The sequence below is a fragment of the Primulina eburnea genome, chromosome 6 (genome assembly GCF_022965805.1).
Source record: "Primulina eburnea isolate SZY01 chromosome 6, ASM2296580v1, whole genome shotgun sequence".
NCBI classification, from domain to species: Eukaryota; Viridiplantae; Streptophyta; class Magnoliopsida; order Lamiales; family Gesneriaceae; genus Primulina; species Primulina eburnea.
In genome coordinates, this window is record NC_133106.1 from 30,504,151 (window position 1) to 30,519,477 (window position 15,327).

At 33.8% G+C, this 15,327-nt stretch overlaps 1 protein-coding gene and 1 long non-coding RNA gene across 4 annotated transcripts; one reads left to right on the forward strand and one right to left on the reverse strand.

Moving 5' to 3' along the window:
* Positions 1 to 9,398: 9,398 nt before the first annotated feature.
* Positions 9,399 to 13,096, forward strand: LOC140834176 (small ribosomal subunit protein mS33-like). 3 transcript variants are annotated; one of them, XM_073198859.1, is made up of 4 exons: positions 9,399 to 9,555; positions 9,725 to 9,850; positions 12,505 to 12,755; positions 12,826 to 13,096. In XM_073198859.1, the coding sequence occupies exons 3-4, from the start codon at positions 12,526 to 12,528 to the stop codon at positions 12,914 to 12,916; spliced, it is 321 nt and encodes a 106-aa protein (XP_073054960.1). In that variant the 5' UTR covers positions 9,399 to 9,555; positions 9,725 to 9,850; positions 12,505 to 12,525; the 3' UTR covers positions 12,917 to 13,096. The 3 variants fall into 3 exon arrangements, with proteins under 3 accessions (XP_073054960.1, XP_073054961.1, XP_073054962.1); XM_073198860.1 differs by having other exon boundaries at positions 12,508 to 12,755; XM_073198861.1 differs by having other exon boundaries at positions 12,524 to 12,755.
* Positions 13,097 to 13,578: 482 nt separating this feature from the next.
* Positions 13,579 to 15,281, reverse strand: LOC140834178 (uncharacterized). The gene is made up of 3 exons (XR_012118661.1): positions 15,128 to 15,281; positions 14,401 to 14,684; positions 13,579 to 13,747 (listed from the first exon to the last, which is right to left on the reverse strand). It is a non-coding gene; the product is annotated as an uncharacterized lncRNA (long non-coding RNA).
* Between the last annotated feature and the right edge of the window lie 46 nt (positions 15,282 to 15,327).

Genomic DNA, 15,327 nt, shown 5'->3' on the forward strand with positions numbered 1-15,327 from the left:
TATCTATAATTAATGATTAAGTTTATATGATATATGTGAAACTTAACCATTTATTTATAAAATCAAGTCTCATATATATATATATATATATATATATATATATATATATATATATATATATTTTAGCTTTGCAGCAATGAGATTGTGCATATTATATATAAGTTATATTGATATTTTTTTTCTTCAAACTTTGGTCATAATGTAAATAAACTATATATTTGATATTTTTTTTCTTCAAACTTTGGTCATAATGTAAATAAACTATATATATATATTATATATCAATCTAACTTACATATAATATGCACAATTCTCATTGCTGCAAAAGCTAAAATAACTTTTTTCTTGTCCGAGTCCCCATCGTGGGGAATAAGAATAAATTGAAGTAAAGGCATGGAGTAATACAAGTTGGGAGATATTTTTCTAACGAACCTAAATTTTGAATAAAGTGGATGGTGATTGAGATATGATTTTATATATTTTATATGAAAATTTTGAAATAATTTATGTGTGATTTTTTATCTTTTTATTTTTTCAAATAATTATAATTTAATTTTGAAAAATGATGTAACATATATTCAATCTATCAATTGTGGGGATACTTTTTATATGCAGGAAACTTTGAATTTAATAACTATAAATTTAAGCTCTCGCACGGTGACTTATGATGGATTTCAGAAGCAGCATTCAATATTGTAATCATTTTGAATGTGATTAGGTCTTTACTGTTTATTTATGAGATGAGTCGATTATGTCCTATATTCACAATAAAAATAATACTTCTAATATTAAAAAATGATTTGATCTTTTGTGAGACCGTATATTCGGTCTATCAAATCCTTTAGGTCGCATTTGGATAAAAATGTTTCTGAGTGATGTTTAAAATCATAATTTGATATAACTTGTACTACTAGAAAATTTTAATGCTTTATTTTTTTTATTCAGAAACAAACTAAAATTGAAATGTAAGTATTTTATAGAATTGAATATCGATGGATGATATTAATTTGTCTCAGTGCAGTTGTTTGCTTTTGACTTTTAAGTCGATTTGTTTGCCCAGTTGGCTTTCTATTTTGATTTTATGTTTGAATAGACATTACACATGTAGTGTTCGAAAGTAAGTATAAATAATAATAAAACTTGGCCTACTCATGATTATGTTATCGTACAAATGGGCCATCTTTGTGGGCCCGGTCCAGCATGACTTTATCAATGGAATATATATTCTTTAGATTTTTATTATATTCAAGTCTATGATAATTGTGATATAAAACATAAAGAGAGACGAAAGAGAGACGAAAAGAGAGAATGACTTAATATTCAGGTGTAATTTTTATTGAATTCAATCACCTAATTTATAGAAAAAAATTACAACATATAAATCTTTACATATATTATCTTGAATACAAATCTTTCAAATCTAACTAATTAAAATAATTATCTGCAATAAGAATATATTTATAACACTCTCCTTTAGATGATTATTTGCAGAAACAATAATTCGTCAAATATCCATTTGCAAGATGGATGCTTAGAAGCTTCATCGGGACTCAATGATGTCTCGTTAAAACTTTGTTAATAAAATCCAATGGGAAAAATTCGAACGAAAGAAAAACAGTACATCAATAGATACTTTCTTTAGATGTCTTTCCGACGATAGATGTGCCTCGTTAAAATCTTTTCTAGGAAAAACCCAGTGGGACAAAATATTAGTAAGGAAAAAAAGTACGACATCTCTCACTAATTGTTAATTATCTTATTAAAAACTTATTTTTGAAAAACTACGAGAGAAAAATAATAGACGAGACAAAAAAGATTACAACTTTGACTGCTCCCCTTATGACAAGCATCACTTGAAATCATCAACTTTTTGTATTCTAAACTTGTACACTGATTTGCCAAAGTTGATGCATGTTATCATTTTAATTTATATAATGATATGTTCTATTGAAATAATAGTTTTGGACGTTGAATCAACATCTATTTGACATTTCAAATTCTAAGAAGATTTTCAATACATATTGCTATCAAATTAACACATACATGACAATTGAAAATATTTTCTCATAACCAATTTTGGGTTAGAAACCCTGAGCTAAGTGTGCTCATATTTCACACGTCATTTATCAATCATTTCTATTGACAATCATTACAAATGGTATTTCAAGATAATCATCATTTTGTATTATAGCAAAAACACATTAACAATTATATCATTTTGATCTCAAATAATATGTGAAAACTCATCTTTTAATATACTTTGTGAATAACACCATCCAAATTGAATTCATTAAATTTTTGGTCAATCACGCTTTTAGCACGTTTTATGTAAAATATTTCATTTAGTACATCAATTTCTTTCATAACGACTAGACTCTATTATTATTTTGACATTGAGATATTCTCTCATTTTCTTTAAAGGGGTTCTTCGTTGCTTTAGACGAATTGTATACATTGTTCAACTAGAATATTAAGGAAGCTAAATAGCATAATCGATTTTATACACAAGATCAAATGAAATATTTTGAGATTTAAACTTGGAAATTCATGTTTACATTATCTTACATTGGGACCCATCTCAAAAATATTCTTTTAGATTTTATTTCTTCCCCTCAATGATGGAAATATTATTTTACAAGAATAAAAATGAGAAATTACAGTCATAAAAATTTCATTGCTCAAAATATTTGATCATAAGATTTAAATTTTTTCCAAAATATCTACAATATCTTCATGAAATTTATTCTAATGCATTTATCGCACATATTATATAACATATTATCAGTTAGCATAATATAAATAACATATATTTCAGATATCCCCAAAATATGATGCATTTATTATCAAAATCAATTGTTTTAATAGTTGATTGGAGGCATAATAAACCAACTAAATCAACGTATTTATAATTATAAAATTGATATTTATATTATTTTTTCTAATCAAGCTTGTCTTGATGATATATTCTGAAATTTTTTCTCAAAACGTATTTTTGCAAACAACAAGATGCAATTCATGGGCCCACATTATTTATTCATTCCAGATAATATGGGGATTTCTATCAACTTGAGCTTATGATAGTTGTATAAAATTTGATAAGTCATAAATAAAAATTCATAAAATTTCCTAGATATTTTGATTAAAAAATCTTCATATTTATCAATCCAAGAACTTTTGGCTTCATCATTAACATCTTTGTGCACTATCAATAGTTTTGTGACTATTTATATAATTTGAATGCTGAATCCAATTGATATTCTAAACTCTGAAAATTTTTGTATCAATGATACTTTTGAAGAATATTAGCTCTTTAAAACTATTGATTAGCAATATGTTATTTACACCAAATCAATATTGGCATTGGATTCTAAAATCCATATACGTTAATATTCATCACTATTTTATTGTATCAAGCATATCTTTTCGTTTCATCGTCAATCAAATGATCTTCTAGATCATTAATACATTTGTATCAACATACAATGAAAATATAATTTGGGTAGACATCATCGACCTCCACAAATTTTATATCGGGCTTGATGAATATCTCAACGTTTTATGCCAATTTTATAATTCATATCTTATTTGAGATAATATATTCTTCTTTGTTATCAATTGTGTTCATTGACACTATTACATTCATCTTATAGAATGGATCACATTAGTTAAACAACTTTGAATAAACAAAATACTATGACTATGGTATTAGAATTGAGAAATTTAACTTTAGAAATTGAATGTACATTTTCAAATTCTTACATGTACAAAATATATCTTTCATCTTAAATAACGACATTCAGATCTCTCATGAATGTCTTTCCATATATTAGATTTTTTTGTTCATACATTTGCAAAACATATAAGGCTGTGTTTGGTTGGCTGGATTAGGTAGGATAGATTATTTTATCACTCTTTATCCTGTGTTTGGTATGATTTTTATTTAACCAGCTCAATCCCTCCTATAAATGATTAGGTTGTATTACGTGTGATTAAATAATACCTCCTTCTTCCGTAGGATTATTAATTACTCCTCTATCCCTACTCCCTTTTCAATTTTACCCTTCTTCCTTCACCGCTATTGAACCACCTCGGCTGCCGGACCGCCGCCGCCACCCTCATCGGACCGCCGCAGCACCGCCGGACCGTCGCCCTACCGTCGCCGCCTCCCTCTTCGAACCGCCAGACCTTCGCCGGACCGTCGTCGCTGGACATTCGCCGGACCGCCACCGCACAGACGTCGTCGGACCACCGCCGGACCGGAAGAACAAAATAAAAAGAGGAAGGACAATTTTTTCCTTTCATCAAAAATTTCAAAATTATCCTACACTTAAAAATCTTACCAAACATACTACCATATATTACATTTCTACGACAATCATTTTCTTTATCATTTACATACTAATCATTAGTTTATTTTATCCTGCAACCAAACACAGCCTAAAACAACAATATGTAATACAATATTTTATTATTTATCAGCACTTTAAAATAAAGATAATTTTAATGAAATAATTTTGACTTTTGAGACTAGTAAAAAGTGTATTCACACTCAAAATTTAATCAAAATTTAGGAAATAAAGATTTAACAACCCAACATGTTCTTAAATAAAAAAAAAATCCCAAATCAAAAAATTATCACAAAATTGCATAATAAATTAAAGTAATATCCCATGAAATATATTGATAGAATACATTATCAAAATTTATAAATTATTTATATCACGGAATAATTTATGTGAATCAAAATAAATACATGTTAGAATTTCTTAAAATTTAATTGAATCTATTAATTCACCATAAAAATTCAAGGCATGTTAGGGAATAACATAAGAATGGTGAATAATATGCAATGAAACATAGACTTGAAAATCAGTGACAGTGGATGAGAAATACATGAATGTTCAAAACTCAATTTACTGTCATGATAGTGCATAGACTACCATAAGCGTCAATATTTAATATAGACGATGATTATATATTCATTGGGTTTACAATTTTATTTTTATTAATGACGTTGTGATCTCACTGTCATATATTCTCTTTCAAAGATCGTGGTCTCACTGCAACATACTCATATATATTTTGTCAAATAACATATGTTGTTCATCATTGAACATGGCGTCACTACAAATAATAAAATAGTGACTAATGATATATCATGCATTTTCTTTTGATAGATGTTAGATCATTAGTCACATTATTTAGGAATATAAATAATTTCATGTTGGGTGCAATAATTGTCCTTGCTTGGTAGAGCGATCGAACCGTGGTGCTTGAGCTGCTGTGCGGTTTAAAAGATTTGAGTTGCACCATTACTACTAGCTATAGCTTTTGGTAAAGCGGTAAGCACTCGGTCCTACAATTGGTATCAGAACCAAGGTCACGGGTTCGATTCCCTTTGATTGCAAGGAATGCAATTATTGGGAGAGAGATTGTTGGGTGCAATAATTGTCCTTGCTTGGTAGAGCGATCGAACCGTGGTGCTTGAGCTGCTGTGCGGTTTAAAAGATTTGAGTTGCACCATTACTACTAGATATAGCTTTTGGTAAAGCGGTAAGCACTCGGTCCTACATTTCATGTAATGCCCGAGAAATTATCACTGTTGATCAAGGCTTATTGAGTTATAAGTTAACGTGATTACGAAAGGGCCAACGGAGACACGATTTAAGATAATGTGTGGCCATTTATTTTGAATTTCAGAGTGTGTTGCCGACGCAACACCACACCTGCGGCCTTGCATGTACCGCACCCGCGGTGCATGGACAGAAACTTGGTCAGTTTTAGCGAAGCAGGACCGCACCCGCGGTGCGAACAAGACCGCACCCGCGGTGTAAGACCGCACCCGCGGTCTTGACATGTACCGCACCCGCGGTCATGTAATTTCGGAACAGATAAGATTGCCGAAGCTTGAGCGCACCCGCGGTCTTACACCTACCGCACCCGCGGTGCAACGTGTTTTGCAAAGAATGCGCCACCTCTTGACATGCATGCACTGATATATATAGATTGTAATCCATTCGAAATTCATTGAGAAAAGGGAAGAAAAGGGTCTGAAGAAGAAAGGAGAAAATCCTTACGCCTTTTTCTAGAAATCCGTCCGTCTGATTTCGAATCCGACTTCGGTATTGAGTTCCTATCGACGTAGGCTACAACTGGACGTAAGTTTTACTACGTTTTTACATGTTTTAGAATTATGATATTGTCAGAATTGAATGGAACGTATATATGTTGTTCTTGACATAGTAAACAGCATAGAATCGAAGTCAGATTAAGAAACGGACTGATTATGGAATTGTTATGATTTTCGGAGTAGTTTTGGAGTCGACTTGATATCAGAATGTAATTATCATCGATTATGAGATATTAGAATTGATATCTGAATGATATGATAGGGCTGAATATATTGAGACTATGATGTTATGTTGTTGAAACAGAATTTGATTGAATTCTGTTTGTATCCAGTATTAATTGAGTGGTGTATTGATACCATACCCTCGATATTGTTATTGTCAGACTAAGTATTGACAGGCTTGGGGTTCGAGACTTCGACAGAGCCAGGGTATCAGAAAGAAAGGTATAAATTAATGTTGTGTTGGGATTGCACAACTCGAGGAAGGTTTGACTCGAGTTTCTCCTAAATCACATACTTAGTTTATTACATTGATTCTTGTAATTGATGAGATTGATGATTGTACTCTATTGATTTATAGCCACTGTATGTAATGACTGCTGATTCGCTAGTCATTGATTGAGTTGCTTAGATACTGACTGTATGTATTGATTACTGAGTCGTTGAGTCATAGGCTGATTCGCCTAGTCATCGGCTGATTTGTCAGGTTATTGACTGATTCGTCTTATTATAGGCTGATTCGCCTAGTCACCGGCTGATTCGTCTGGTGATTGACTGATTCGTCTAAACTTAAGCTGATTCGCTTAATTACAGGCTGATTCGTCTGGTATTGGCTGATTCGCCTAATTCTTGACTGATTCGTCAATTCTGCGGCTGATTCGCCCAGACACTGGAGATATTAATTATATCGATGCCGTTTAGGGATTGATTCATTCCTATCGACTGAGATTTGTTATAATCACCTATATCCAGACATCGGGATCCCTAGGATAGAGTTGAGTCGAGTCTGAGACGACGCGTCGGTTGAGTTGAGTCTGATATGACATGTTGATTTACATTGTTTATGCCATTCATGATTATTGAATGTTTGATATGAATTTATGTTTCTGATTTGAGACATGTTATGAATACTTCGTATATGCTTTTATATGACTGCATGTTTATATTGTTTATACTGGGATATTTATATCTCACCGGAGTTATCCGTTGTCTTGTTTTGTATGTGTGCATGACAACAGGTGGGGCTGGATCAGGGTCAAGAAAAGGATGAGAGAAGATTAGATAGCGTGGAGATCCGGGCTTCGAAGCAACATAGGATTCAGCACTGATATGTAGTTGAACCTAGTTGAAGTCTTGTAGATAATGCAAGATTTGTATGTTAATGTTTAATATGTAATTTGAGTAAATTACATTACGTTTCCGCTTTGTTTAAAAAAAAAATTTAGACCCTGTTTTATAATTGATTAATTAGTCCCAAACATGATTAAGAACTTGATTAGCGTCCGAGTCCCCACATTTCAGATCTTATGTTGATATTTTTTAAGAAATTGTAATAAATATCTCGATTCATAGTATCCTTAAAAAAATATTCAACCAAAAGATCATTAAATTAATACTCCTCAAGAATCTTGTCAAGTCTTGGAGATTATATAAATATTCTTCATAAATATCAACAAATCTTTGATATTTTGATCAATATTTCTTTATAAATATTGATATATTTTGATATAAATCTATCTTTCAATCATATTCATAGATCTTAGATTTATTATCATATTTCAATCATGAATCTCTTTAGATTCTCAATATTTAACCTTATATCGTATCTTAATAATGAATTTCTCTCAATATAAAATTATGTTACATTACTTTAGAGCCATCAACATAATGATATTTCATGGGAACCAATATATCAATAATTATAATTGTGCTACTTCCAGAACACTAACAAATATATCATAAAATTGAATATTGATGATATGTTGTGATATTCCAATAGCATTAAGAGAATGAGAAATATGTTCATCATCAGTTGTTTATAACATCATGCTGATAACGTGTTATAAACCATAAAAGAAAGAGAGATGAGTAGAGATAATTCATAAAAGAAAAGAGATAATGAGTCAATACTTATGTACAATTTTCATTGAACACAATCACTTTATTTATAGGGAAAACTACCCATCCCTGGACCGTCGATTATCCCAAACTATATAGCAATCAAATATAATCACATAAGAAAATTTTCGAAAAATGTATAAAATATATCTGAAAGTTTCATTACTCAAATCATTCAAACATAAATTCCATATCATTTCCTCGCAAAAATATTCATTTAAACTTATGAAATATGATTCAAAAATTTTTTGCAGTCATAAATCGTTTGGCCAAACAAATGATATTATGGATCCAGGTTTGGCAGATAACATCAACCCGAAGGCCGACATCCAAAGCCCGCAATCAATCAAAATGATAGAGGCTCCCCCGACTTGAAAACCAAAACAAAAAATCTATAATTAATCAAAGTGGTAGAGGTGCCTCGACTATGAAGCCGAAACCCAAAATTCCTAAATCGTCACAACTTGCCAAATGACAATTCTCGAAAGGGCTGATATACGACTAATATCTTCTTGCCATAAGCAATTAAAATGCAATATCAATTTGGGTAGATATCATAATTCTACTAATCTTTTTGTAGTTCCTCAGGCTTTTTAACAAAGCCGAACTCTTTGAAAATATTGTCAAATCTGAGGTTCTAACTCATGGTTATCTGTTTGACTCTATAGATGGATCTATGAAGTTACTTTAGTTCACTCATATTGATATGAATACTTCAGATTGAGACATGTAAATTTCTTCTTTAATGTCACTATTAGGGAACAATGTCTTCACCTATAGATGGATCTATGAAGTTACTTTAGTTCACTCATATTGATATGAATACTTCAGATTGAGACATGTAAATTTCTTCTTTAATGTCACTCATTAGGGAACAATGTCTTCACAATCATCTACCGTATTTTATAGTCACATCATGCTGCTATGACCAGCATTGTCCTAATGGACTTGAACATTATAATTTAAGAAAACATTTTCCTCATAGCCAATACACTGCTTCTGATTATAATCTCTTGCTATTGATCTTGTTTTGAAGGTTATTACCGTCTTACCAAACCCCAGTTTTTTTGTAGAGAACAATTCCCTCGAGTGGATCTATAGTGATCATATTTAGTTCGAATACATAAAGTTCATCTCGAATTACATGACTTCAGGCCATTTAGATAAATCGTCATTTGATAATGCTCATTTGAAGTTTGTGTCTTGCCTGCAACTCCGATATTTTCTTTTTCCGGAAAAAATCGTTCAAATCTGAATTTCAAAAATCATAAAACGATAAAATCCCAAGATTCTTCTCCATCAGAGAGGTAAACATCTTCCACTCTAAAACGCTTCTGCGATTTTTGTTCAACGATTTCTACCACACAAGAATTGAGCATAAAAGCTAACGATAACATATATGTTCTAATTTTTCAAAATTTTCCCCCAGTTTTTTATGAATGACTTCAATTTTCCCAATTAATTGTCCATCTCCAGGAGCAGGAAATTGACCGACTTTCCGCATTAGTGGTACATAGTGTTGGCCAACTCTACTGTTGCTAAAGTTGAAGCTAAATCCCAAACTCAAACAAAGTATAAGTATTGTTGCCACTGTGCACGGAGGTGAGTATTTTGCACTTTTTTTTCTATCATTTTGTTTTAACCTCAATTCACCGAGTGACGTATGCAATCATTATTGTCAAGTGCAGTTGAAGTGTTCGCAAAAATGTCCGAATATATGGGAAACCATCACATGCTGAACTAAAAAATAACAAATACAACTTGGGAAAAAGGGTTCCGTAATATGATGCTAACATTTACATTTATCCCAAGGTGCTGAGAAAAAAAACTATCTTTATATTCTTGGATGCAAATAGGAAGAATGAATTTGATCTAATTTAAAAACAGTTGAGTTTTGATTTAATTTTTAGTGCCCGCTTGACTTGTATGTTCTTGAGGGTTGCAACTTGAGTGGCCAGAATATCAATAGAACAACTAAAGGCCTGTTATTGATACTGAATTCAGGAAGTTGTTCCACTCGTTCTGGTTTCTCTCGTCAGAATAACTTGAGATGAGACACATTAAATGTGGGGTGAATGTGGCTAGGGGGTCGGGGGGGTAGCTGTAAGGTGTAAGCTATGTGCCCAACCTTGGATATCACCGAGAAAGGCCCAAATAACCTTTGATATAGCTTAGGATGAACCTTTGGGCTAGAGTAGTTTGCCGATACGGTGCCATTTTTACAAGAACCAGGTCTCTTACTTCAAATTGTTTCTCCTTGCGATGGGCGGCGTAGGCAAGTGGGTTTTGCTCCACAACAGTCAGTAATTTACTTCCTCTCGCATACGGTGGAAAAGTGGGAGAAAATCTTCCATATAATGCCTGAAAAGGGATCATCCCAATATGAGTGATGAATTGTGTTATAGTGGTATTCCACTCAACATAGAAGCTAGACCAAGAGGTTGGTTTCTCTAATACAAATTTTTGTGGCTACTAGTGTCGATCAAAATTTCAACTCGGATCTGCTGGTGACTTGCTGTAATAAGGAAAATGCGGGGGTTAGATGCAGATGTGATAGCATGCAAACTTACCTCTTGTTATTCAAGTTCCCAGTTTGTTCGAAAGTACCCTCGAGATCATTAATTCCCAGGAACATCAATATCATCCAGAAGGACCATGAATCTATTCTCGCAACGGTGATTGGCATTATATTTTTCGTTCGCGAGCAAAACATAGCCCTTTTATCCTTGGAAATACTCCCCAGTGGTTCACCATAGATCGATGATCTGAAACGTTCTTTTAGGGCTACCAGAAAGGATTCCCAATCCGTCAGCGGCATGTTGTGGTTCGTCCATTGATACCATGAAGCAGCTTCACCCACAAATGGAAGCCCACCGTACACGAGTTGCTGGGGGAATAACATGCAAGGTGAAGTACTTCTCAGCTTTGTAGACCCAATTATGCATGTATTTTCCAGTGAATAATTGGAGATGGAACTTGACCCCTTTCATGTAAAGTAGCAGATCGTACCCTTCGTCCTCCTGTTTGTGATGAAACTCTTCTCCTTCCTTAAGATTGAACGGCGATTCCGATGTTTCTTCTGAAGTCTCTTGCATCTTTTGGGACATCTGCCCTTCCTCAAATCCATGTGCATCAAATATTGCTCGAGCAATTTGGTGTAACTGGCCAGTTGAGCCTTTGAATGTAGCTTGAAGTTGGTTTTGAGTTGTCGCATAGCTTTGATGACGTATTCATTCCTCAGCGTCACCTCTTGAGATGGACAACGAGAGCACCAATGATAGATTATGTTGCAAACTTTTGAGTCTGTGCTAACTCCCAAAACAATACTCAATATTGGTATTTCTGAATGATCGAAGAACAACCCTATTACATCATTATATATTTCCTTAATCCCTAATTATTTGCAGCAAAGAAACAAAATAAAACTCAACCGTAAATGTAATAGACTAGTTTGTTATCTCCGCATCCTCACTGAAAACCCGACTCCCTTCCTAAGGGACGTAATCCTTCATCCAGGTGGGTATTTTGCTTCTTCTGGAATGCTTTGTATCCTTTTCCACATTTTGTCCATCTCTCATCATGTGACTCCCTTTTGATGCCCCCCCTTTTGCATATTTTAGATTAGATGTCATGAGTTGTATTGCTTTGCTTCCTGTCTTGCTCACTGGGAGTAGTAACTAGTAAATTTTAATGATGGTCATTTCGATTTTTCACAAGTTTGTTAAAATGACTTAAATCTTTTTTAAATATTTTATTCCAATACGATTTGTTTGGTGTTTTTCTAATTTAATTTAATTTATCTTACACTTTTTTCAAAGGAATAATTATGCGATATTTGAGATCAATTTTCAATTAAAGCTCAACTCTAAGAAAAGGGTAAAATGATCGATTTTCTTGCTATTTGATTTTATTGCTTTTGTTCTGCCTAATAATACGAACTGAAGCATCCCGAAGCAATTACCAGTACAAATCGACAGCTCTGTCATAACAGGTACCCGATTTGTTCGTGTTTGGTTTCGGGTTTTAACTCTGTTTTTTTTACTGATTTATGCATTAGTTTCTCAAATTTTGCACCTCTGCTGTTTGATTATATGCCATTGGTGCTTTAGTTTCTCGAACGTTGCACCACTACTGTTTGATTATATGCCAGTCGAGAGATTTAAGCGGTTTCGTTGGTAATATGTTGTGATTTGCTAAGTTTATTTTATTAATCATTATGAAGGCTATCTGGGTTTTGAAATTTGTTGTGAATGAAGTAGGAAATTAATATCCAAGGTATGAGTTTCGGCAGAAGTTTGGGGAGCTTGAAGAATGTGCTGGCTGATGCAGCATTGAAAGGAGTTACAGAGGCGAGGGCTAGGATTTTTGGTCACGTTCTCAATCCAACGGGGCAAAGGTCTCCCCATAAGATACTGCGCAAGAAGCTGATCGGTGAGAAAGTCGCTGCCTGGTACCCTTATGATATCAAGAAGGATGATCCCCTCATCACAGCTCGTCAAGAACAAGAGTAATAGTTCTTTAAACAGTGATTTTGCTATGAAATGATTTTGTATTCCAAATTTTATCGACTTTTGCAGGCGTTTAAACAAACTCGAAATGTTGAAGCGTCGTGGAAAGGGACCGCCAAAGAAAGGCCATGGAAAGCGTGCTAAAAAGAGCAGCAAATAGCCATGACTCTGTGAAGTGCAAACTACCGATGTTTTTTTGGAGGATATTTTACCATTTTACATTACATTGCACCTCTCTATTTTCTATGGCTCAGAGAAAATGATGTTGAATCGGATCAACCTCTGAGCCTTTCTTCATACTTTCCGCATCATTGGAATGCACATTTCATGCTTGTTTTAGCATATTGAGCATTGAGCAATCGAATAATAAGAACTAATTATTTTGGGCTTTACTTCGGCTCGATTAAGTGCTCGAATTGTAGCTCGGTTCGTGTTTAGTTATGAAGATCAAGTGGAAAGGTTGGAAATTGGGCTCATGTTTGCAAACTCGTACTATTTTAAAATTCACAGAACTTTTATTAAAACACTCTAATTTACAAGTCATTCAATGATCTCAGACATCCATTCGATTCTTTTTGTACCTTTTTCTACCAAGAATTTATGTCATAGGGGTGCTACAATTTCCCATGTGAGCTCCGTCTCACTTGCTCTTTTCAATAATTCCAAATTTTCTCGATCTCTTTGTATCCTTCTTGAAGTAAAACTTCCAAGTGATTATTAGGATTTTCAGTCTCTCTCTCTCTCTCTCTCTCTCTCTCTCTCTCTCTCTCTCTCTCTATATATATATATATATATATATATAGACACACACACATATATATCTATGTAACAAATTTAAATTGATTCTTACATCAATCTCGCGAGATAATATAAAATTATTAATAAATTTGACACGGGTACAACACCAAATCATTCAAGTAAGACTAAAAAAGAGGACACAAAATATAAACCAGCCGTCATTTGTCAAACTCCCAGATGACCCCTCCATCCTCTGCAAAACAAGTAAAAAAAACTTTCAACCTCAATTTAACCTCAAAACGTGATTAAATGAACAATGAGAAGAAGAACTTGTAGAGAAATCATGATGCTGGGACCTTTTCTTTTAAGAACTAGCGTCTTGCCGTTAAACCATTAGCTACTTTCACGATTTTATGATTCAATAAGAGAGATTTCAATCAATTCAACAACAACCCACCCTTGAAACCAGTTAGTATAGTAAGTGGGTACGATACCCCATTATATGAGTTGTTCCATGGATGATGTATCCGTCCCAAATAGTGGGATGTTAGAAGACAAGTCTTTTAGCTCGAAGGTTTCTCAAAACTAGAAGATGCCATGGGACATGCTCCCAACATTCAGAGAATGTAACAAATGATCAACAATCTACCGGAAAATTTTAATATTTAAGCACTTTGCAAAACTTGGGTCCATACGTCGAAAAACATGTGATACAGAAGAGAGATAGGCAGATGAGAAGGAAGTTTATTAAAAGGTCTTTGGGACAGGGGTAAGTCTGCCGGAACAAAAGCAAAAATTCAATCATTATCACAGTGTGTGTAGCACCAAGTGCTCTGAAGACATGTAACACATTGAATCCAGTTCAAATATCCGATGAAGAAAAATAATGGAAAGCACAAGCCATACCTTTGACCTTTTTGTTTATCCAGGTTTCTATCACCATGCCAGCACCAATTCCACCAGCTATCCATGCCCCATAAAAAGCCAGGTTATACGGTATAGATCTTCGAGGAAGGAAATAAAACTCTGGGATTTGCCTAATTCTTCTAGGGAGTCGTTTCTTTATAACTGGATCAGAACTGGGATTGGGATCACTGCTTACCGACTCTTCAATAACTTTCCAATCCATTGATTTAGTAGGATCTTTCTCTTCCATGTTCATCATAATCTAATGGTCTTTAATCCAGATTCTGGAGAAAAAAACTGAACATAAATTCAAGAATATGGTAGTGTCCAGATGAACTAAAGAAAAGGATTCAGACCATAAGCAAATTAGCTGGAGTTAAGGTCCCAGGAAGGAGTTAGCGAGCAAACTTAATTTTTACAAAAGCTGTGAATGAATTTCGAAATTCATTTCATTCCACGGATATATGCACCGATGTCTCGATTTAAGGTTGTCTTTTCTAGTGAGATAGCAAGGATGGCAGGACAATTCGTTGACAGTTTCCAGAATCAATTTAGAAATACAAACAAATCACTTCACCCTAACTAATATTAATAAGCAACTGAAATATCTTTCATTGTATGCAAATCTCTACTACGCAATCAGGATTGGAAAGCTATTCAGGGAATAAATAAATGAATCAACAAAAAAAAACGAATTAAAAAATGAGATGAAACTTTCGCAAGATACCAGCTGGGTATGGAAATGTAGGTGACAGGAGGCGGCGTTAGAAGTGGCTTCTATTGACAGTAGGGTCAGCAGATTTTGAGGTGCGTGAGTGGTGAGGAATCGGCGGCGATGATGTGGCCGTTGGGGTTTAGTAGTAACGGCAGCGGCGGCGGAACTTCTGAGTTTTGCCTTCTGAGTTTTGATTTAAAATGGTGGCCAGT

What these genes read in the sequence shown, in the direction of transcription:
- LOC140834176 (XM_073198859.1), top strand. Translation starts at nt 12,526, where the DNA reads ATGAGTTTCGGCAGAAGTTTGGGGAGCTTGAAGAATGTGCTGGCTGAT. An exon ending in ACAGCTCGTCAAGAACAAGA is followed by an intron (nt 12,756 to 12,825) that starts GTAATAGTTCTT and finishes CGACTTTTGCAG; the next exon opens with GCGTTTAAACAAACTCGAAA.